Below are 24780 nucleotides of genomic sequence, written 5' to 3'. Positions count from 1 at the left end.
GGAGGATCCCACATGCCGCGGAGCGGCTGGGCCCGTGAGCCATGGCCGCTGAGCCTGCGCGTCCGGAGCCTGTGCTCCGCAACGGGAGAGGCCACAACAGAGGGAGGCCCGCATACCACAAAAAAAAAAAAAAAAAATCACCCAAAGGGGCTTCCCCGGTGGCGCAGTGGTTGAGGGTCCACCTGCCAACGCAGGGGACTCGGGTTCGTGCCCCGGTCCGGGAGGATCCCACATGCCGCGGAGCGGCTGGGCCCGTGAGCCACGGCCGCTGGGCCTGTGCGTCTGGAGCCTGTGCTCCGCAATGGGAGAGGCCAGAGCAGTGAGAGGCCCGCCTACCACAAGAAAAACAAACAAACAAACATCACCCATGACACTCAGAAACAACTTCGCTCTGATGTGATCATTTATTTTAAAATTACATTCTTCCATTCCTTGCAATTTCTGGCCAAAAACAGTAACTACTTGATCAGATATCAAAACGTTCACAGATGAGACCAGGACAGAATTCCTATTTTGCTTTTTACTTCACATTGACTTTGACACTGGTGGCTCCTTTGCAGGTAGGAAGGGGTTCAAATCCCTTCTCTTATCCAGCCTTCCCTCGTGGACCTCTCCCTTACCCCCTCACTCCACTCACCTAAGCAGCTTGTTGTTCCCCTGGTCTGCATAGGTGGTGATGTTGATGGCGGTTTCATTTTGCTCCACAAATTTCAAAAATTCGCTGGAGTCCAAGCGAGAGTCACCATTATCAAAGTTCTAGAAAGGGGACGAAGTGATCTTTCAGGAACGTTTTGTAAAACCCCAGCTCTATCATTCCTCATTCAGCTTGACCCATCTCTGGTTCATCTTGTTCTTGACACTGTCCAACCCTGCTCTACCCTTCGAGCAAAAAAGGTTCGAAGCCCTGGGGCACCCAGAGAAGAAAGGCACCTGTGCCCCAAGATGAGAGAGTCAAAGTTTCTGGGCAGAGGTCACTGAGGGCCTTTCAATCCTAGACCCTGCTCAGGATGGCAGCCTGAACCTAGGCCTGCACTGTCCAAGGAGCCTGGGGGTGCCTAAGAGATCTCTGTAGCCACATCCCTGACCCTGTTCCAGACATTCTTGAATTCACTCCACCACTCCAGGTTCTCAAACCCTAATGATCATGGAACAAACTTGTGAATCAGAATCTGTGTTGGAGCCCAGGATGTGTATTTCTAACAAGCTGCTTGGGAACAATGATGCAGGTGACCCTCAGAGCTCACTTTGGGAATCACAGGACTATTTCTTGCTGCTTGATTTCCAGCCTCCCTGGCCTGCTCTCAGTGCTTACTTCTCACACTGGTACACCTAGCTGACCTCATCAGTGAGAAGTCAAAGGCAAAGGCCCCTGCATGTTATTTGCATTGATAACCTGCCCGTGGAGGTGGTGCAAGCCCCCTACCCCTCCTCCCTGTGTTGCAGGCTACACTGTAGACGGTGCAGCCTGTCCTCATGACCCAGCTCGCACCCCATGAGCACAAGGCAAGGGTGTAGTGAGCTCAGTACTGTCCTCCCTTTGGCAAGATGCTAAACTGAGACCTTAGCCATCTGGGACAATTCAGGATACCCAGGCCCTAGCTGCAGGAGGAGGGTGGCAATTTCAAGGCTCTGATCAAAGTCCAAGTTGGATACTGCTGCTCTCCTAAATAGTTCTAGTGGAAAAATTTTTTTTTCAAAATTCTTTCCCTAGGCTGCCTCATATTGCTACCCTGGGAAATAATCAGCACCCCCATGTTACTTTCAAAGTGGCTCCCAGACGGTGGAAGGGATTCTGGAAGAAAAGTCTGACTAGGTTTCCAGGTAGAAGGGAAAGATACAGCTACTGACTCTCCTTGCATGACTGTCATGTGTCATGTGCATTCCACTCTAAGGTTGTAAATCTTTCCGTGGTATGTATGACGGGTATGTATAAAACAATTCTGTAGGTCCTTGCTTAATCCCTAGTTATCATTCTCATCCTAATTCCTAGGAAAAGGCCTCAGATCTCTGGTCACTATACTTATACCCTGGCTCCAATTTCAGCCTGGGCCACCAGGAATTCAGGGTGTGTGTGTGTGACACGGTCATAAAAGGCTCTTTCTACCCGGTCTTCCCCTCTTCACTCTGTTATGCTTTTGTCTAAAAATTGTGACTGAATCACCAGTTGAGATGAGAGTCTGATTCTGGTCTTATCCAAATTCCAATTAGATTTGTTTTGCAACTGATTTTGATGTAAGGAATGCCAACTGGGCTGGAGGGCAATTCACTGGTTCAGAAACAGTCTCTGTGAGATACTGATCTCTCAGCAACAGGCAGCTGTCTGCCTAGTGGGAAGAAGCCTCTCTTTGAAGATTGCACCATATGGTTCTTTGATAATCATCAACAAGTAGATAGTGAAAACCCTGTTTTCTCGGAAGACAAGCATTTGTTTGTCAGTCAGGAGTAAACTTTCTTGATTAGCATGAGAATGCCCTAGAGAAAAGCTACTTTCTCAACTGGCCTTGCAGTGTTTAGATGGGAGCCTATTAGAGACAGTTACTGCCAGAGGAGGTGGAGATGTGTGGAGGGGGTGTGTGGCCCTGGTCCTTGAGAATCAAATTAACAGCAGCTGTCAGTGATGCCCAAGGCAGGGTGCCATCAAGGGGCCACCACGAACGGTTACAAGGTCCCAGAAGGTCTCCTAGAAAGAGTGTCCTGGGCCCCACGGCTCCTGGGCTGTAATGACCATGGCAAAGTCACTGCTCATGACCGACCCAGCAGGTGCTGCTCACTTGGCTTTCGAGAAATCATTTTCTTGTAAGTAACCTTCTGCTCCTGGCCGACTCTCCTGGCTCCTTTCTGTAGACAAGGAAACACCCCTGCCCCCAGGCTCCCTAATGTGGGAGTAGTTGAGAGAGAAGACAGAGTGAGAGGGCTGTGCTTTCTCTTCTCAAACACTTGGAATCCAGAGACATTTACTTTCTGTCACAGAGAGAAACTTCTACCTAAAGACAGTAACGCAAATGAAGTCCTAAATGACCAATATCCTATTTCAACCCAACCTGGTATGTTTCCATCTGTGGGGTCTATGATGCCAGTTAGAAAGAGGAAGCCACAGACTAGGGGTGTTGACCACATTCAGTGGCCACAGAGGTGCCAAGAAGTCCCTTGCGTGTGTGCGTTGCCCCTGAGTCCGGGCTGGCTAAGGCCTGCGACACACCCTGGGGGCGTGTGAGGGCGTCCGTCTGAGGATGAGCCTCCAAGGGCACCTACCCAGAGATGTGTGTGTCTGTAAGTCTGTAAGTGAGGGGGGCTTTTGTGCAGGTGCGGGAATGCGGGCACCTGAACGTGTGTGTAGGATGTGTCTCTGTGTGGCATGCACATCTCTGTATGTGGTGTGTGTATGTCTGTGTTTCTGTGTGTGTTATGTGTATCTGAGTGTGATGTACCTATGTGTGCGACTATGTCCTTATCAGTCAGCAGGAAGAGCGCCCTTAACTGCTTCTTCCAACAACTGTCTCAAGCTCTCCACATCATGGCAGCCCTACTCATTGCTAAATACTATTTCCTCCCTCGTTTTCCTCTTTGAAAGCAGCATCTCTCCTCCCTCCAACTGGAACGATCTGTCTCTTCAACTAAACACAATGGGAACAGCAATATCTAGGTTCATGAAGAATTCTGGGCCCATGAAATACCAGTCCATTGACTCTCCTCAGGTGAAGAGAAACTCTGCAGACCATGGATGGTCAAGTTAAAGACTTAGAGAAAAGCCAAACTGGGTGGGAAAGAGGCTGAAGTGGCCTGGGTCTGGGGGTTGGCAGGCAGCTCTACAAGTTGTCATATGGAGGATGGGGATACAGCCTGGCCATATTTTTCATGGACAGGCTCTCCAAGACCTCTGTGGCTTTAATTGCCCAAAGGGAGCAGCCTATGTGTGTTAGATCCCAAAGGCTGGACTCCTGGAGTCCCACTGTCTGTCACAGCTTCACGGAATCATCTATGAAGAAACTCAGGGACTCTATGCAGGTTTACATTTCCTTGTGGTCTGGGAAGATGTGATCAGGTAATGGGAGAGGAAGTCTCCCTTTCTCCGGGCTGAACGGTCTTTGACTCCGACTCTGTATTACCTTAAAGTACTTGTCTAGGATTTCACTGTAGTTGCTGCCTTTAGAGAACCAGCCATCTGGGATGATCTCCGCTTCCAGCCACTGGATGATGCGACGCCGGAGTTCATCGCGGTTGGACTGATAGCAAACGACTGCAGGAAAGGGGAGGGAGGCCAGCCGAGCAGTGAGGACCCCAATGTCACCCAGCACTGCGTACGTGGGGACTCAGTGCCCAGGAGTCTGCACGTGTCATCTCACTGAATTCTCACAGCAATCCAGGGAAACAGGATTATCACACACATTTACAGAGGAGTCAGCCCAGGGTACACACTAGAAAGTATCTAACCCAGGATTCAAGCTCATGTCTAAAAATGTAAAGACTGAGAATGCTGAAACAGAGATTATATTGCTAAGGTGAGAAAAAAGAAAGAAAAATAAAGGACATTTTCATTAACTTTAGGAAGCTGAGGGGAAAAAAAATCAATCAATCAATAGAACAGCTAGCTCTCTTGGCTCAAAGATGAGCTGAAATATTAAATGAATAAGTGAGAACATTACAATTCTTTATGCACTGGATTTCTGATTCTTTCTATATAGCTTTCCCTCTCTCCCACTTAAAAACTTCTCCCACTTAAAATTGTATCCTTTATTATGAACAACAGAAAATGAGGCCAAGGAAGGGCATGTTGAAGCCCTGCTCTGGACAGCTGTTCATTGTAAGCCACATGGCAACAACAGGTGGGGCTGAGAGTCCAGTGGATGGGGAAGCAGAGAAGGGAAAGCCTTGGCCAAAGGGAATTCCTGGAGGCAACACATGTTGGGATGTGAAAAGGGCACTGAGCCAGGGAAATGAAACTATGGGCACTTTCTCCCACTCTGCCACTTCCTAGCTGTGTGACTCAGGGAAATTCACTTAACTTCTCTGAGCCTAGATTTCCTCATCTATAAGGTAATTATAGTAAAAGCTACTTCACAAGGTTATAGTGAGGATCTAAGGAAAAGTGTATGCTTAAGGAGTCTGGTAACTATAAATCATGAGGAAATTTTAAATTTGTATTCATAGAAAACCATGGAAAGAGTCTCACTGTCATTTCCAATCACCCCTTTCAAAAAGAGTTGTCCTGTCTGATTCTCCTTGTCCTGTGACACCTGCAGGTCTCACAGAGCACTGAAGGAGGGACTTGGTGGCTTTCCCATCCTTGCAGTTCAATCATTACTCAGCAAAAATGGAAAACACAGCCAACACAGCCAACATTCTGACCCAACCAGCTGCTTCCCGTGACAAGCACAAAAAAATGCAGTTTTGCAGCTTTTGTGAGCTATGTTGAGGAGCGACCAGTTCTGGGTCACAAGTTCTGACACACTGAAGATCTTGTGAGCTTTGGCAGGGATTGTGGAACATGGAATTTCCTCCCTAAGATGCACACTGTAGAAAAAACAGGCACTCACCTGGGCTGGCAGATGGACTTACAGATTTCTTCTCTGCAAGACAAAAGGAGAAAATGCATAATGCAAAGTGAAGAAAAAAGAAATTTCTGTGTATTGCTACAATTAAAACTGCCCACATTAAGGGGGCCACTTATATCTTTCCATCACTTCGTCTTGAGTCCTTGTATCCTCTCCTTCCAGGTCCCACGTTTGGGGATCTTTGCTTCCCTGCTTTGTTTGACACTTTGAGGCCACTGAGTTACCCTCCTGATCTCACACCTCCTACTGTTAGCTTGCGGTGCGGGGGTGGGGGGCGGTGCTGCTGGGAGTTTGAGAATTCATACAGAATCATTATGGACAAAGAAATGGAGATAATCATGTGGGAAACAGCTTCTTATTTCTCCAAGGAAGTTCAAGGCTGGCCAGGCAGCTGGTGTCTAATTAGCAACAAGCTTGGGACCCCTTCCCTCCTACCATTATAGCAACGGTTTGAGTGTGAATTAGAGGAAATATAATATTATCAGGGCTGAGAGGTGCCCAAATTTAAAAAGCATAGGATATGTGAAATTTATCTGCTTCCTAAAAAGGTAAAGAATTCAGTTAAATACTACCATATTATTGACTGTTGATGTGGTTCCCTATCCACTATCCATCTCCAGACAGTGCTAGAAGCCACATTGGGAATCTGATGCAGGAAGCACAGGGTAGAGGCCTGGGCCACCCAGGGCAAACCCAGCAGGCTCATGAGCACCAAGGGGATGCCTCTCCAAGCAACTGGGTGGTCTCCACAGCTTTGGGCACTATGCTCAGGGTGGAAAGGACTCCAGGAAGCCAGGCCACACTGCTCCGTTCCATGGCTCCCCAGGTGGAGCTGTGATGTGGTGATGAGAGCACTCTTTACCTTTGCAGTGTCCATCGTAATCGACCTGGATTTTGGATCCAGTGAGGCAGGCATCTCTATGCAGCTCGCAGTGGTTGAGGTAGGTCTTGCTGTTGCTGCCACACACAGGCCTCTTGTGAGGTTTGCATTGCTGAAACAGACCGTGGAGGACGTTGGTGCAGTCAGGGCTGAGTTTGTGTGTGTGCACGTGCACACACACACACACACGCACACGCACACAGAGCCATCTTGTGAGGGGAGTCCCCACCAGCAGAGATGCCTTCTAATCTGCTAGGGCAACAGGGAGCCTCAGCTCTGGCATCAGTGACCCTACCCCACTCATTGTTGGAGGGACCACATCACCTTGCAGCCCCTCGTGGTGCTCTGTGCTGATCCTGGCCCAGGGTCATCTCTTCTACTCAATGAAAAGAAATAAATCCCCCCTACTCTAACCCTATCAAATTAGCAGGAAGGGCATTTTATTCGAAGTCAGGAATCTGGATTATCTATCACTTTATCACTTTGTAGAAAGTCAATCAATGTCTCTGGATGATCTAAGATCCCTTAAAATTCCAACATTCTATGACACAAAACAGCCAGAGCTGGGAATGTGGAGAGACTGAAAGGCAGGCACAGACAGCTCCCTAGCCCCATCACCCCAATTCTTCGCTTATTCCAGGGTCTAGCTACAAGAATCTTTTGCTCTCTTGCTTTATTTAGTATTTTGTTTTTCTCCTAATCTCACAACAGTTGCTGTGAGGCAGGGGCAGGTGGTGCCTGGGTCTTTGTGAAGTACTAGATAGTAAATGAACTAAGGTTCACTTGGCAACCTGATTCTACTTTGGCTATACTATATAAAGTGCCATTGTGACAGGCAAGCTCAGTTTCTTTAGACTTCCATGATTTTTTTTTGTTTCTTTTAAATTTTATTTATTTATTTATTTTTTATTTTTGGTTGTGCACGGGCTTTCTCTAGTTGCAGAGAGCAGGGGCTACTCTTTGTTGCGGTGCGCGGGCGGTGGCTTCTCTTGTTGTGGAGCACGGCCTCTAGGCGGGTGGGCTTCAGTAGTTGTGGCACGTGAGCTCAGTAGTTGTGATTCGTGGGCTCTAGAGTGCAGGCTCAGTAGCTGTCATACACGAGCTTAGTTGCTCCACGGCATGTGGGATCTTCCCGGACCAGGGCTCGAACCCATGTCCCCTGCATTGGCAGGAGGATTCTTAACAACTGCGCCACCAGGGAAGCCCGAGACTTCCATGGTTTTTGAAAGGGGTAAGTGGGGAGCAAGTTCTGCTCAGACCTAATAAAGGCACTAAAGCAAAAAAGAATAGCTGTGGTAAAAGAACACAGAACCCTGGAACTGGAAAGTAGCCCAACCTTTCCAACTTATAGACCAGAAAACCAAAGCCCAGAAAGACAAACTTCTTTTAACCAATACTTACCGCTGGGTTCTTACCATGTGCTGGCCCTGAGCAAAGCCAAACATGGTCTGTCTTTATGGCATCCAGTGGCAACTAATTTGTTTAAAATCACACAATGATATGTGGCCGAGCTGAGGCTAGACACCAGGTTTCTGGACCCTAAATGGCCACGTAGTGGCCAGGAACACCACTAGTGAGGACATCCCAGAGTCCCCAGCAGATTTGGTTTGCTGGTTTCTGAGTGGGGGACTTTCTTTCTGGGACAATGGGTCAGGATCCTTCAACAGGGGACTAAGGTGGGTGTATTTACTTGTAGAATTACAGATGAATTTCCAGTCTTGGGTTCATTTGACAGAAAGGGGAAAAAAGGGCACACATCCAGGCTATTTATGTTTGCCAAGAGCAAGAATCCTGCCTATAAAAGAAGTATTTCTTAAAAGGTCACTTTGTTTTTTAAACTTCATTAAAAACAAAACCAAACCTGAGAAATCTGCATTCCATCTAGTATTTTAAAATATGCATATCCTTTGACCTAGCATGCCCCAGTGGGACTCAATCCTACGGAGATAAAGCCAGCAGCATGTAAGAATATTTGTAGAAAGATGTCACTGTAGTGGTAAACAACCCATGAAACAACCTAAATGTCCATCTATAGGAAAATCATTACATAAATCTGGTTCCTGTATATCACTAAATATTGAGCTATTAAAAAATGAGTTAGAACTATACATGCTGACCTAGAGGGTTGTTGCTATATATTAATGAGTATAAGATACAAGTTGCATATATCTAGATCTGTCTACATTATGATCCCATTTTTGTATAAAATAGGGGGAAACCCTATATGTTTATAGTTGCATAGAAAAAAGACCCATGTGGAACAAATATACACCAAACTGTTTATACTGGTTATTTCAGACTAATGGGATTTGAGGGTTATGGGGAAGATTACTAATTCTATGTTTGCAGAAATGTCTGTACTACTTGACTTATAAAAAGCAATTGTTAATTTTGTAATTTAAAACTCTTATAAAGCTAAACATTTTTTAAAAGGAAAAATATCCCTACATTTACATCTGATTTTTAACTTCTGAGATAAAAATTTCACTCCTCTCAGATAGACAAGGTGTGTTTTCATAAAGATGATGAACTTGTTGGCACTGCTCTGCAGACTGGTAGCTCCAGCGAGGTAACCACACTGGCCTTGGCCACCGTCCTCTGGCTCCCACCCTCAGGACTTACCTCGATGCAGAGGCAAGTGGGCTCTCCCTTCTCTGTGACTGCACATTCCCGGCCGGCTCCACAAAACACATTGGCACAGATCTTGGATTTGCTCCTTGGTTCCTCCTAAAACACAAAGTCATCAAGGAAACCCTGTCAGTGAGATGAGCCCATCTCCGGATGAGCCAATGGTGGTGATTATCTCTCAGGCTCGGGCAGTGGCCTAGAGTTGAGGCTCATGGTGCTGAAGGGTCCTGAACAGCCAGAAGTTCTCCCCAGCAGCCAGCATCAGTCTTGCTGGCACTGTTCCTTCTCAGGCCCAGCTACCTGTGAATCTCTAAGATTGTTTCTCAAAGAGCAAGAGCTTCTTTCTTGCATGCTTCCTTTCTTCTAAAACGTTTATTGAGCACCCATTAAATGCCAATACTAGGCTAAGGACTGGAGATAAAAACGCATAGTGCCTGTCCTCAAGAAGCTCCATGGCTATCCAAGGAAACAGAATAAAGAGACCTCTAGAAAGCAATGCGTAAGTGTTAACAACAGGAAGGTGAGACTCAAACAAGACTTTCTGAAGATAAGATGCCTTAACTGACTCCTAAAGGATGAGAAGAGCAAGCCAGGCAGAAGTGGAAATGCTTGAGAGAAATACGGATATCTGAAGGACCAAAATCTCACTGAGCAGTGTTCAAGGCACTGCCATCTCAAAAGGCAAAAGAAGGATGGCTAAACCATTGGAAACATGGATCTGCTATTATTCGACATGGTCTTATACAGTCCCTGTCCATATCTGCCTCTGGCTTCAAGACCAAGAGGGCCGAAGAATCACTTGACAGACAGAACTGTTCTCAAACCACTTGTGGTCAGACATTCGTGTTCAGACATATGCAGCAAAACTGACAAGGCAGGGAATGGTCCCAGTCTGTGCCACTGACAATGTGGGTGTTCACAGGCACTAACCTGTCAGTGACACAGTCCTTCCCTCCTATTAATTGGTGGCAGAAAGCTAGCCCCACCTCATCTGCCACTCAGGTCAGCAGGAGTGGAGGCTGAACGAAGGAGAATGTGATTTCTTGAGCCCTTTTCTTGACTGGATGGGCAGGCAGTCACCAGTGCCTCCAGGCTCCTGCCCACTGGGGTAGCATTGGCCGTGGAAGAACCAGCAAAGACGACAGAGGCTGGGATGGGGTCGTGGGACTGGCTATAGTAAAGATGGGGGATGGAACCTAAGATTCCATCCTTCAGGCCATGTCTGCCATGTCATGCAGAGAACTCACACCCACAAAGCTTGTAACTGTAAAATTCTTATAGTCAGTAAATGTTTTACATCCAAGAAAAGGTCAAAGAAAGCAATAAACAAAGTGGATGTTGAGAGCTGAGAGGGTATGTCCAATACAAGTTGGTCTGCTGCCACCCGGAGGCGGCTTTGCAAACTCTAGGTTATTTTCTCTCTGAGCCAGCTTGCCGGTCATGCAGGGCTCCCATTGGTCTAGAAACCCTTGCCATGCTCACATTTCATTGGTTCACAGCCTGCTGCTAAACCCATTCTCTTTTGTATGTTGCTAAGGCGAATTCAATAAAGCTGGCAGGGAGCAAAGAAAGAGGAAGTAATTCCCAGCAGGCTGGGGGTACTGGAGAGCTGTTGTTTTCCTAAACCAGGAGTGGAGATAAAATCGAGTATATTCTCCAGGCAGGGCCCTCTTGGAAACTCCCTGGGAATGGCAAGCAGCTCTAAAAATGAAGAGGAAAAGGCTATTACTGACCAGTGTAAAAAAAAATCTCAGATAAGACTACCTTCTCCTCTCCCCTTTCATGAAACAACATGCTAAGGGCTACAGACAAATATATACCCCCAGTGAGTGTGTCACGTGAGTTAAAGACACTACTGCATAAAAAAGCATGCTCAGACATCTGCCTACGCTCAAAGACACACCAGCAGACAGTCCCACAAGCCTTTACCACTTACTAGCTGTATGTCCATAATTAGTCACTTCAATTCTCTGAGGCTTGCTTTCTTCATCTGTAAAATGAATAGGGGTAAATACCTGCCCTACCTTGTGAGGATGAAATGAGATAATATATTTGGAACTGCATCATAAACTGTAAAGAAAGCTGCTTGTTAAGTATTATTCATTTTAATGATTATAGAGTTTCCTGCAGAATAACCTGTGGCATTTACAGAGTCTCTTTTCATCTTATGTTTGTTTTTAGTTGAGGATTAAAAATAAAAGCTTTTACTGATAGGTCGAACTCAACCCAAGTCATTTTTCAGAAATAATTCTCAAAAATCCATTTTAAGAAACAGATACCCTTTACATAAAATGTAACGACTAATATTTGAATAGTACTATTAAAATTTACAAAGCGTTTTCATACATACAATTTCATCTTACTGTGGACAGCCCTGCAAAAACATGCGTATTATTAACCACATTTTATAGATGAGGAAACTGAAAATGGGAAGGTCGAGTAACTTGCCCAAGGTGCCACAGTTAAAAATGAGGAGCTAGGATTCCAACCCAGATCTTCAGACAATAGATGACTAAGCTCCTATTTATAAATGCCTGGCGCCCTGCTAAGTGATTTTCATTTTACAGGATCTTATTTAAGCTCTACGACAACACTATAAATCAGACATCATAACTATCCCCATTTTATAGATGAGGGAACTGAGCCTTAAGGGGTTAAATAAGTAGAAAGTGGCAGAGCTAGGATTCTACCCAACCAAAGGGAAAACTATTCTTTTATATTTGATTTATTTTCATATCTATAAGATTGAAGATTAAGAAAATTATGATGGGGATTTGATTTGCATAATTAGCAAATGTCAGCAGAAAGTGCTTAAGGGTATGACAGAGTTAGATTTGATGTCCACCTCCCACCTCTGCTCCTTACTTGCCATGGTTGTGGGCAAGGTACTCTCTTTAAACCTCAGTTTCTAGTGTGTAAAATGGGAACACTAATCCCTATGAGGACGGTGGGGGGGTTATATGAGATGTACTGCATGCAGCACAGTGCCTGCCACACAACAGGAAGCGGCCGTGATTACAGTGGGCAACTGATTTTCATACAATTTTCCCTCCGAGATGCTGTCATCACCTTGGGCTGTCAAGTCCCCAACCATCCTTCCTTAAACTGAATGATAATACTGAGAGCAGCACTGACCGAATGGAAAAAACCAAGGGCCTAACAACCCTGTTATCGTGTTGGAAGACCACAGAGAAATGCTAGCTAAACAGCATTCCTCTTTGCAGGTGGCACATCTGTCAATAGGGGGCAATCTCTCTCTTTGTCTTACGGAGCTTGGAGCCGCAATGCAGAAGCGCAGCTTTGGCTTCAGCAGCTCCTCCCAGCTCTGTCCTCCCAATCGAGATGTGACAAAGTGGGGTGGGAGAATGGGCGGATGCCCTGTGGGCATCAGGACACCAAGAACCAGGGATTTGCTGACTTGGGAAAAAACATCTAACCTGAAGCCCTCACAGCACCCCAGCCCCCTATTCTGCCCATTCACAGGCATGCTATCATGTAGAAATCAGTAAGGAAGAAAATTTTCTTTGTGTCATTGAAAGCCCTTCTCCAAGCCCTATGTTCTCTGGGAGGAGGGATGTCAGGAGCATCCCTGAGGCTCCTGAAAAGTTCCTCAGAGTGGTAGGTGGTCTTACCCGTCTGCTGAGTGACTGATTCTGAGTGGGGGAGAACATCCTGAGAGGGGATAAACATGGCAAGAACATGCTCAAGGCACAGGACAGTGGCTGCCTGGTGTGTGAGTGTAGGAAGAGATGAGGTGGGGGCTCGCAGTTGGCAGGGGGCGGGTCAGGCCAGGTGATCCAAGGGGCTCTCCATGGATCTGATGCACAGTGAAGACCCTGGGAAGTTTGGGATGGGGCAGGTGACATGATGAAGGTGGTGCTTTTGAATATTGCGTCTGGTCCCTTCCAGCTTGGAAATACTGACTCAAAGTGCAGGGCAGCCTGGAGAGAGGCTGGAGACAAAAACCTGCCAGGTGTAAGGCCGCAATCTTGTAGGGGGTGACCAGGGCCTAGGGCTAGTATTAATCAGAGCACCTACAACTGAGTGAGGCTCTTCACGGATCTCTTTGTCCTCACAACGTCTGTGTAGGTTTCCATATTTTTCGTTCCATGTAACAGATAGGGAGGAATTATAAGATTCAGAAAAGCTCTGTGATGTGCAGACTCCACGTAACGAGCGAGAGCTGCGTCAGAACTGGAACACAGGTCAGCCTGACCCCAGAGTCTTGATAATCCCTTATGGGGGAACAGTCAAATGAGCTGCAGGGAGAGGGTACAAGCTACAAGGGCTGGCACAGGGTGGAGTCACAGGTGCAGTGCAGTTCTCACAATGGAAAGAAAATTGTTTGCTTTACTACCATAACAATTTTAGGAATTAGGTCCCAAAGCTGTAATGAGAACTTCATCTACGTAGAGATAACGACATTTGGCATCTGAATATTCTCTGGGAGTGTGAGGTCGCAGGTATGTGAACCGGTAGTCTGAATATACCTGTGTGACTGAGTGGAGAGAGGGAGTGTGTTCTGGAAGTGAGGCCACCATGATATATTGAGAAAAATCAACAAAATACTTGCTCCCTATGGAGAAACATCAAGTTTCTAGCTTTATCCTTCTACATCCTCTCCCTGACTTGCTTTTATGTTGTTTTCATTATGTGTTGCAAGCCATGCTCTGGGGGTTTGGTCTCATGTTAATCTGCACAATTCAAATTCCCCTTGGTAAAAGATGACCGGGAACATTGCTGACTTTTACCAGGGAAAAACGTCCCCTCTGAGCCACTGCATGGTGATAATGATACTTTCTGTTTGAATAGCAATTTTGACGAGTCTGTAATTTTTACTATTACTTTTATTTTCAAAACCTTTTAGGATAGGCAGGCAGGGGTTACTTCTAAGGCCCCTCCAGATGTAACATCCTGTGATAAAGAAGAAATGGAGGCTCACAGCTGTATTGACTGGTCCAAGACTTCATGGGTACAGACCTGGGTCCTGGCCCAAGGTCTCCAGACTTTAATTCCAGCCCTCTTTCCACTAAACCACTTTGCCTCTCTACAAATCAGAGCTAGAAAAGGTACTGTCTTGGATCCAAGGTCTAAAAAAAAGAAAACAGAAATTATCTTTGCACTTGAAAAAGATCCTTTGCAAGCCATGGGAAAAACCAGTTATTTGCAAAACCACCAGTAGAGGTGACAGGGTGTCTGAGTCTCTGGGCTGACCAGCACTAAGCCTGAACATAAAATATGCTTTGAATGTTTAAAAGAAGTCTTCTGAAGTAAAACAATTTCTGGAAGAACAGTGTGCTTTGGCAGGGGAGGAAGCTTATAAGCAAAGCCATAAAACTGTCAGCTTAATATACCATCATCATTTCACTCATGTGAACTGGGTCGGCTCTGTCCCCTCCATCCCTTTTCTCCTTCCCAACTTTCTTTTTGAAAACAACAACCCTACGTATGCCAAGGTGGAATTCTGGCTCCCCTTATGCCACTATTCTGTGACAGAGAGGCTTTGCTGACATGAGAAAGGCTCTCCTTGCTTTGCCAGAATTAGTCATGGAAACTTCACAGGAACACCAGGGCCCCTCAGATACACTGAGCACCAGAGCTGGGGACAAAGGAATTCACAGAACTGGGGAGAGCAGGAGACCTGGGTGGGGCACAGGCTGGGACGGCCGTTCTGGAATGGAACCCAGTAGCACAGGCCTGAGAAAGCCAGGAAGAAAGCAAGGCCACTTCAGGACCCTGAAATATGGCTGGAGCATCATGTGACCTTGCTCAATTCTCTGACTCTTTTTCTCTGAAGAGTGTGTTGCTGCGTCCTACATATTCCAGGAAAGAGAAGGAGTGACTTCTAGCAGTTGCTCTGATGCGCTTGGCAACAGGCACTGTGTTTGTCCCTCCCTTGTGGGTGCTCACAAGCAATCCCTCATCTTAAGGTTTAGGCACCAGGGCCAGACCCAGGTTTTGCGGGGCCTGAAGCTTAAACAAGTTGAGGGGCCGCCCTTAAGAAAAAGAATACACAACTATGACTGCAAAATTGGGCACGGGGCTTTGGAAGTGGGCCTTACAAGTAAAAGGACCGAAAGTGAGGCTTAATTAGCTTCTCAGTCAATCTGACTCACCATAAACAAGAAGGCTTTGAGGCCTTTAGTCTATTAGTCAGAGCCCTATTTAATATTTTATGCACACAAAGCGTATCTCAAGTAGACTAAACGCCTGCACATTTTGGCTTCCCACAGACTCACCACATTGTCTTGCCAGAGAAAAATGCTCAGTAAACATTTTTTACATTAAATGTCATTTGGGGTTCTTCAGGTTGGTGTCAGTGTCAGTGGCCAGTGACAATGCACTCAGGGTGTTTGGGGTAAGGCATGGCTAAGCTTTATGCTATCAAAATAAGGGCTGCATCACCCCCAAGAGGATTAGCCTTAAGATTAAATAAAAAACAGAAAACCTCTATTATGGATCTGTCATTCAAGAATTGTCTAATTTTTCACTGTATTAATTTCTATGTTCAGCCTCTATCATAGCTTACAGGATAGCACATTTTCTACTCATTATGTGATAATGTATTGCGTGCCTGGAAATGCCTACTTTCAAATTTCAAATGGGACAAAGCTGTTTACCTTGACCACTGTCTTTGTTATTTTACAGATTCTGTCACATTCTCTTAAGTGCTGGCCCTGCCACACAAGGATCTACACTGCCATCTTCATATGGAAGCCCTTTCACCTTCCCAGCTGCTCATCTGCCATCTCTGGAATGCCTCCCCCTCCATATGTTAGGACTTTTTTGAGGTGGCCCAGATATAGCATGGCAGACTGGATGCTTGGTTTCTATATAATGATAAGTTCAGTTTTCTGCAATGGTCTTGTCCAGTCATAGCATAAGCAAATAGTGGTATTTAGTAAGCACAGAGTTAGAAATATGTTAGGTCCTTTCACATGGACTGAAAATAATCTCGCAAGGGTCTATGAGGGTGGAGTATTCATCCCCGTTGGCAGTGAGGAGGCTGTGACTGAGTTGTGCTGTGACTGAGGTAGGTGGGCATTCCTGCTCTCGTGCCTTCAGGTCATGGTCCACAGCAATGAGCTGGGTGTCTTCCTGTGGAGTGCCATGCTATCTCCCCAACTCAGGCACATGCAATGATGCCACTTTGACAGGAGCTACTGGGCTCCCCACTATCTGTCAACAGTCCTCAGAGTGACCCCTGGGAATTCCCAAGATAGCGTGGCAGTCTTCCTAAAGGGTGCTTTTTGTAAGTTCCCTGGTTTCACAATTTCACCCTTCAGTTTCATCAGAACCCTGAATGGAAACTTTTAAGCCAGACCACTCTCCACCCTGAATTAGTCTGTTAGGTTTGAGGATGGTATTCATTTTCTGTTTTCCAACCATCTGCCTGAGACTTGTCCATTTTAAAGAACAAAGTAGAGGGTATGGATAGTCCTCTAGTCTTCTTCAGTGAAAGCCAAAGCAAGGCGTTTAAACCTCTCAGAAAGCATATTTGATAATGCCTATAACAACAATCAAGAAGGATAACAGGGGCTTCCCTGGTGGCGCAGTGGTTAAGATTCTGCCTGCCAATGCAGGGCACACGGGTTCGAGCCCTGGTCCGGGAAGATCCCACATGCCGTGGAGCAACTAAGCCCGTGCGCCACAACTACTGAGCCTGCGCTCTGGGTCCTGTGAGCCACGACTACTGAGCCTGCGTGCTACAACTACTGAAGCCTCCGTGCCTAGAGCCCGTTCTCTGCAATGAGAGAAGCCACCACAATGAGAAGCCCGTGCACCACAACGAAGAGTAGCCCCTGCTCGCCGCAACTAGAGAAAGCCTGCACACAGCAACGAAGACCCAACGCAGCCAAAAATAAATAAATAAATTTATTAAAAAAAAAAAAAAAAGGATAACAGCCTGTGACCAGCATGGTACAAGTCCTGTGGCATATACTCTAAAAGAGTACAGGATGTGGCCTCTGCCTTCACAGAAGTTTCTAACCTAGTCCGGGAGATGAAACTAACACACACAGACCAATGCAGTCCTGAAGTAAATGGGACTGACCTTAGGAGATGGGTTTCATGGATGAGGTGGGACTCGTCCTGAAGAATGGTAGGATCTGGACAGAAAATCTGTAAGTTTCTGAGCAGGAGGGTGTTAAGAACAGTTGGGTGGTGGTATGTGGGAAGAAATAGGTCAGGAGGAATTGGGGCCACAAGGAAACCAGCTAGAAAGAGTCTGGGGTGATGAGTCTCATGGAAGGTAGTGACATGGATTCAGAGAAAGGAAGAAATCCAAGAGCAATCTCTAAAGAACAAGGGGGATCTGGCAACATACCAGACAGAAGAGAGGAAGGAGAAAATCCAGGGAGCTGCCAAGATCTTTGGCTTTGAGGGCCTGGAAGGCTGCTGGTGTGTCTGTCAGAGTGGAGCTCTGGGAAGGGGCTGAATGAGAGGGGCAGGCAATGATGAGTCAGTTATGGACATTAGTCTAAAGGGACAGTAAAACATCCCACTAAGTTGAAAATAAAGGATTGGAGGTGCACATCTGGACATCATCTATGTAGATGATGAGAACAAATGAGCTCAGGAGGAAAGGGTGGGAATGAAGTGCTGAGGGCAACAGTGAGAAAGGGACAAGATGAGCATAGAGAGGAGCAGAAAGGAAGGCAGGTTGCCCATGGGGTCCTTGTGCAAATCAGAAAAGGTGTCTTCCCCTTTGGGCAGATGCAACACCGGGCCAGGTTACAGGGCTTGGCAAGCAGAGTGCAGGTTGGATTTCAGGCCCCCTCACCTCCTTGTGCAGTGAAAAGCCTGCACAACTGTGTGAGGGCTCTGAAGGCAGACCAGCCAAGAAAGCAGAATAGGCACATTCAGAAAACTGGGAGCAAAACCAGGAAGTCTAGAGAGCTCCTAGAAATGGATGATGAATTGCACTGCATGAGAAATGCTTTGGCAAACATTGGGAAGTAGGCAAAAAAAAACCCCACAAAAAAACCTTTTAAACCTCTGCTAAAACCTGAATCAGTAACCCAGGGGTCAGACCAGGCAGAGGCAGTGAGGTCCTATGTAAAGAGAATTGGTGCAAGAGCCTAGAGAGAGGCCTTGGACATACCTCTGCTTCTAACACACTGTGTGACTTAAGGCAAGGTGCTTGACCTCTCTGGGCCTCAGATTCCCCATCTATAAAATGCAAGTGTTGTTGATGATGCCAAAGTCCCTTAAACTGTTAGAATTCTCTTACCTAGTAAGCACAGGAATTTACCATTTCAGACGTTCCTGAATATCAAACTTTAATCTCCCAAGGAAACTAACCTAAACTAAACTAAAGATATTGGTTATGTATAGACCCTCTTGAGGGTGTTTCAGGGTTTTTGCTGGGCTTTGGTGGGGGAATTAAAGTTGGATTTCATAGTCAAAGGATTTTCATAAGCAATGCTTTTTCATTCCCTCCTGGATCATGGCAGAGGAAATCAGGGGAGCAGTAATGGGACCCCAACTGAGTGGCCTGATTTCACTCTTAGTTAACTGGTTGGAACCCTCTACTCCCCTAGAATGCCATTAATAACATTTTTATTCTATTTGTGTTTGCCTTGCAAGAAAAAAAAGGGAAGAAAAGAAGAGAGAGAATGGCTAAAGGAAATTCACATGAGATTCACAATTCTTCATTCCTGCCAAGAACCTGTCACTGAAGTATGTCTGGGACTGCCAGGACTTACATTTACTCAGCATTCATGCTCTAATTATTTCCACATGTAGTTCAAGGAAAATGGTTGATTAAAGGTTAAAAAAAAAAAACCCACACACCTAAGTCCCAATTCCCTCAACTAAAGAGGGGAGATGGCTCTGGGGCAGCTGTGGAAGAGTTCTGAGAGCCAGTTTTAGAAGTGTCCCCTGCAGTGCTGGCCACATCTGGACCAACATCCCCACACATTCCCAGCACTCCTTCCCGAGCAAGCCAACCCTCCACCTCCCCAGGCTTCCCAAGCCCTGAACAAAAGAGAATTCACATTCTTTGGACTTCTGAGTGGAATATAGGATTTATTCCCCTGCTTTGGTGGAAGGCAGAAGAGATATGAATACAGGCTAAGAGCTACAAGTTCTCTTCACCAGCCCTTTTGGCCTGGGCTCTTCTCAATTTAGGTAGCTCCTGATATCACATAACTCCTAAGGAAGGAATCCAGTGTGGCAGAGAACGTGGGTACCTTCCCTGAACTGGAGAATAACCATTTGTGGCTCCTTTCCATCATCCCAGTTTGCACATGGCTCTCCCTAAAACCGAAAGGCAATCCACTACTCTCCAAGATGGTTCACATGACCTGGCACCAATGCCAACACTGTCATCTACTTGGCCACATTTAACCAGGTCTTTGGCACGTGGCTCAGTCTTCTTCCTCTCTTCTGGGTGACTTCATTGTTTACTTGGCCTTCTCGCCTCCAGGAATCCTCATTTCTCAGGTTCTCTGGCTATAGGCACTTCAGAAGGTGTCTTGTGAGTAGAGCAGGTGGCCACAGCAGAATAAAATAAATGGTATGGGGCACCTGAGGCTCTACGTTTGAAAAGAGAACTCATTACCCTTTGGAAATGTCAACACCATGAGGTATTGTTATCTGCTTCTTTAACCTTCAGATGGGCAAAGAATGTCCCACAGGACCAGCTAAAAAAATAATGTCACCATCTGGGAAGTCTGATTTATCGTCTGGATTGCCCCAATTCTTCCTGTCCTTCAAAGCTTAGCTCAAGTTACACCACTCCATTCTCAGTGACTTTTTCCTTTTGATTGGTATGAATTCCTCCTTCCTTCTCTTAACGTTCATTCCTCTCTGTATGAACTCCTTTTGATCACTTTAAAAAATTTTTAATTGACTGTGCAGATTTTGTCTTCCCAGCTGAACTATAAGTTCCTAAAGGACAAGGATTATGTTTTAGAGTTCTGTCACAGGTCCTGGCATAGCACCCTGTGACACTCAGTCAACCTTTGTTGAAAGTATGAAAGGGGGACTGAACCCCACTGCCCTAAGGACTTGGAGCAGGGGCAGAAAGCCAGCCCCCATGCCAGCTTCCCTCCTGGGGCTGCCCCCTTCCAGGACCAGTCTTTTTGGGGAAGTAGCCTCAAGACCCAACTCTTTTCCACCAGGCCATAAATATTTAGCTTGGAATTTCACTAATTAGAGATTGTCTTAGACCCACAGAAAGACATTGGGGTGTGTGTGTGTGTGTTTTGATGAAGTGGACAGGAGAACAATGGGGGACTGAAATGACTTTCAGTCATGTCCTTGTTCACAATTAACGTATAACCTAGCTGATACGCTGAGGGAATGAGAATTTGGTGGAGGGAGGGAGGGTGGAAGATGAGGTGATGCGGGAATATGAGGTCCCTCAGGGAGGGAAAAATTGGGTGGGACTTCAGAGTGTAGCGTACAGGCCACCCAAGAGCAGCCCAACAGGTGGCCTATAAAAGGGAGAAGTGGAGATGAAGAGAAGCACGTGAGAAGAGGCCAAGAGAAATTGTGAAAATGGGCTTATTATCAAGGCAGCTGTTTTGTGTTACCTCTTCTCAGGAACCCCACCCGACATTGTCCTATGAGGTAGAAGGAGGCAAGATGGTCAGTCTTCCTACACGAGAAAAAGACGCTTCTTGCCTTGTTCTACCCCTCCTCCAGCCTCAGAATATCTCAAGCCACTCCCCTCTGGCTCATCGTCTAGGCTGACCTTGCAGTGGGCTGGAATACACTGAAATGTGAGTTGCCAGGGCAGGGCAAAGACTTAGCTGTGCCCAAGTGATTTATTTCCCCTGGTGCTTGGGGAAAAGGAATTGTGATGTCCAACCAAGAGCTGAGACCATTTGACAGAATGGAGGGGGCAAGAGGGTGGGGGGAAAGCCCAGGGTTGACTGGAACAAAATAGAACAGAGAGACCCAGAGACCCGGCATAGCAGAGCAGCCTAAGTCTCCTCTTTAAAGACATAGACAAAGCCCTGGGAATCTTTGGGGGTAGTGTAGCTGAAAAGCATCTGTCAAGTTTGCAGCATCCTGGCAATTATTCTCCAGCCCAGGGAATGCAGAAGGGGTTAAAACCCAGCAAGAAACTCTGGACTAAATGAAGTCTCCATATGTGTGGCTCGGTATGGTTCTAGAGAAATAAGACAGATGTAATTAGAAGTGCTCAGACATTGTGTTGTCATGGCAACTGCCAGACAGGGGCAGGGGGAGGGGGGCACTGGGGGGACGTAGGGGGAAAACCTGGAGTCTGAGGAATACAATCTTCCAAGAAATGCCAGAGGCAGGCGGTGGTCATCACCCTCAGGCTCCACAAGCAGGATCTGTTTCTCTAGCCTACCCACTCCCAGACTCGAGGACTCTCCCTACCCAGTTCCTTCTCACTTCCCACCGCCCGGGTACATACCCAGAGCAATTCCAAATGCAAATGAAGGGCTACATTCAGATGGCATCCAAAGGAAGTTGATTCTTGGAGACGAGTTTGTGCAGGTGATATTGTTCTCTGGGCGGTCTCTGGCCCCAGGAGCTTTCTGGATCTGAGCCTGAGGACCAGTGAAGGAAGCTGCAGGCTTAATTTATGTATCACTATGGAGCCTAGCTCCTCTATGAGGGGGATGCTGGATGAGTGCTGAGGGCAAGTAGGGGTATGTGAGCTTGAGTGGGGGGAACACATGCTCATAGTAGGACAATGATACATTTTATCAGCCAAACTGGGACATTTTTGAGAGTAAAAGGGGGAACTTTCAAATAGATTACTTGGACAACAGGCATAAACTGTGACACATGGTCACCTTAATTATTAGGCTGCCCAAGTGGAAAATGCTTATTTTCATTTTATAATGTGGGAATTCTTACCTGGTGTCTATGAGACCCTAGAAACCCAGCTATAGATTTTGGGACTCAGTTTTCCTAGGGCATAACCTAGGAAAGATGAAAAACCCAAAGAAAGTACTATTTTGGGCCTGAGCTGCCTCTTGTAGCTTTAATCTCCCTTGATTCAACTGCCACATGAGGATATTCATGGGGTTCTGCTGCTGCAAAGCTGGGGAACCCGGGCAGATGAGACCATTGTTACTTGAAAATCTTTGTCATTACAAATCCTTCTAACTACTTCTCTATAGAGACAATCGTTCATTTCAGGCATTGTTGCCAAAGGGAGATGGTTCTCAATGAATTTACGGCAATAATGTGGTCAATGGAGTGGGATCATTCCACAGCAGTGAGACCTAATAAATCTCCCCCTGAAGAGGGGAGGTTTCCAAAGGTGCATTCTTAAATATTCCTTAACAACAGAACCAAAAGCAGTGGCTCAGGGATCCTCTGGTCACAAAACCCAGGGAAAGGTCAGACTCTCCCAGGCAACCAGCAGAAATGACTGTATTTTAGGTATAATACAGCCAGCCTAGAAATTATGAGCATGTGGTCCAGCCACAACCTCAGTTACAAAATTGTAGGATGTTTAAAGGGTAAGGCCACCCAGGGTGCATCCCCTAGTATTTTCTCAGGGACTCTGGGAATCACAGCCATCTGGTCAGAGTTCCTGGCAGTTACTTAGCAATCATGGCTGGTCGTAGCCCTCTCCTCTCAACCCTGGTTCAAGGTTGGCAGCCACTGGAGCCAATGTGCCTTATTTACCTGGACCTATACCCCGACAGGTTCTGGAAAATGGGGCTCAAAATCTCTGAGCTTAATGTAGAGCTTCCCCAAGATTTTTGGGTGGCAATTACGACCCTTAATCATCAGTTAACACTGCTGCTCTCTGCTGGGCAGGAGTGTGAGGAAATTCCAGCACCCACTGCATGTTTCCTGGGTTTTAATAGTCCAGTTTAGAGGAATGTTAATCTTTCTGGAACAAATTAAGAATTACATAAAATCAATCCTTTTGAAAAAAGCTACACTCCAAACACAATTTAATCTGCACTTCCTTATCATTGTCCAGAGTGGAATTGGACAAAACCTATTTTGGAGAAAGGCAGCAAAATATGGAATAATCAAGCAACAAAATACCAAACATCATGCTAGATGCTAGGGACTCAAGGAACAATAAAGCATAGTCCATGTCCCTAAGCTGGTGACAGTTTAGATGAGAAGATGGAATTTTAAATAACAGAACAACACAATCTAGTAAGAGCTAACTCAAGACAATGTGTGGCTAAATGCAACATATGGTTAGGTGACAAGTGTCTAGAGCAGTGCTGTTCAATAGAAATATAACACCAGGCTCATATATGAGTTAAAATTTTCTAGTAGCCATATTTTAAAAAGCCAAATGAAACAGATAAAATTATTTTAATAATTTGTTTTATTAAGCCAATATAGCCCAAAGATTACCATTTCAGCATGTAATAATTATTAATGAGACATTTTACACTCTTCTTTTCATACTGAGTCTTTGAAATCCGGCATATATTTTATACTTACAGCACACCTTAATGGGACTGGCCACATTTCAAGTGCTCAAGAGCCACCTGTGGCTAGTGGCTTTTCCTACTGAACAGCACCGTTCTAAAGAGTAAGTTCTGAGTTCTGACACATTACTGAGAGCTGAATCAAGAAGGAGAGTTTAGATAGAAAGATTAAGACTTTAACTGGGAATGTTTTAGAATTGGTGTGTATTATAGAAGTCAACAGATATTATCTGATCACATGGGGAAGGCAGCATGCTGGGCTGCATCTGAGACCAGGAAACTGAAAGAATATCTAGTCCTTTGAAAATGGACAGGCATCGTGGGCGCGTAAGCCTAATTCTGACTCAGCTTTCAATGCCTGTGGACAAGGCACTTCACCCTTCTGGTCTCCTCTATAAGGAAGATAAAATGTTTGCTACCTCCTATTTTAGGACTGTATGGCTTATCTCATGAAACAGTGTTAAAGGGCTAATTAAACTACATATTTTGAGCCTTCTCTTAACTACTTAAATCCCCCCCCCTTTTTTTTTGCATAGAAGTCCATGGACAACTTTCACAATGAGTTGGATATTTCTCAAAACGCTTTTTTTCATTTTTCCGCTCTACTGATATACTTACTCTGTTGCCGTCAGCTTTCAATAATCTCTCTCTCTCTCACACACACACACACACACACACACACACACACACACTTTTAGTGCCTTGAGATTAAAGTCAATGAAAACATGCACATTCTATTCTTCTTGAGATATTCCTGCCTTGCGTTCTTTCCTTGGAGCAGCTGGGAAGCCACAGCTTAGGCGGAAGGAGCTGCAAAACCTACTTGTGCTGGCCAATCAGGCCTTAGCTGATAGGAGGCCCACCAGTGAGAATGTGCCAGGTATCCTGCTCCATTGTAGCAAACTCTGTATTTTTGCAGAGATTAAAATCCTGTGAGACCCTTAAGCTATACCAACAATGCACAAAGACCTCCTTTTCTGTTCATTTTGTTTTCCCTAAGGACTGCATTAGAAACTCTACCCCAAACCCACTAGCTTAGTAACTACACACAGATTATCATTTGTGGTAAAAACATTCCCAAGTATTATGTGGCGGTATAGTTCTTAAAGCTCTGTTCTCCTTCATTTTTAACTGACTGAACACGAGAGAAATGCCACACACTGAACTGACTTCACTGAAAAGTGGAGCAAGATGCGGCGGAAGTCAGGAACGTGGTCAACGGTAGGAGAGTTTAGAGAGTAAAACTGCAGATAAGGGGGTGGTCTGTTCCCTGGGACTCCACTCACTACTGGTCACTGTGCCTCTGGTGGAACTTCCCCCAGGA

General features: G+C 45.8%; 1 protein-coding gene across 1 annotated transcript in view; it reads right to left on the bottom strand.

Moving 5' to 3' along the window:
• FSTL1 (follistatin like 1) overlaps window positions 1-24780 on the bottom strand; it is a 51629-nt gene that overhangs the window by 8846 nt on the left and 18003 nt on the right. The window contains exons 3-7 of the mRNA XM_007104840.4: window positions 9055-9159; window positions 6415-6544; window positions 5535-5567; window positions 4107-4237; window positions 638-756 (exon numbers count right to left, since the gene is read on the bottom strand). Coding sequence (XP_007104902.1) covers window positions 638-756; window positions 4107-4237; window positions 5535-5567; window positions 6415-6544; window positions 9055-9159 — 518 coding nt within the window. The remainder of the gene's footprint in view (window positions 1-637; window positions 757-4106; window positions 4238-5534; window positions 5568-6414; window positions 6545-9054; window positions 9160-24780) is intronic.

This window comes from Physeter macrocephalus, chromosome 1, assembly GCF_002837175.3.
Source record: "Physeter macrocephalus isolate SW-GA chromosome 1, ASM283717v5, whole genome shotgun sequence".
Classification (NCBI taxonomy): Eukaryota; Metazoa; Chordata; class Mammalia; order Artiodactyla; family Physeteridae; genus Physeter; species Physeter macrocephalus.
Note: the sequence above shows the minus strand (reverse complement) of the source record. Positions and strands in the feature narration are given on the sequence as shown.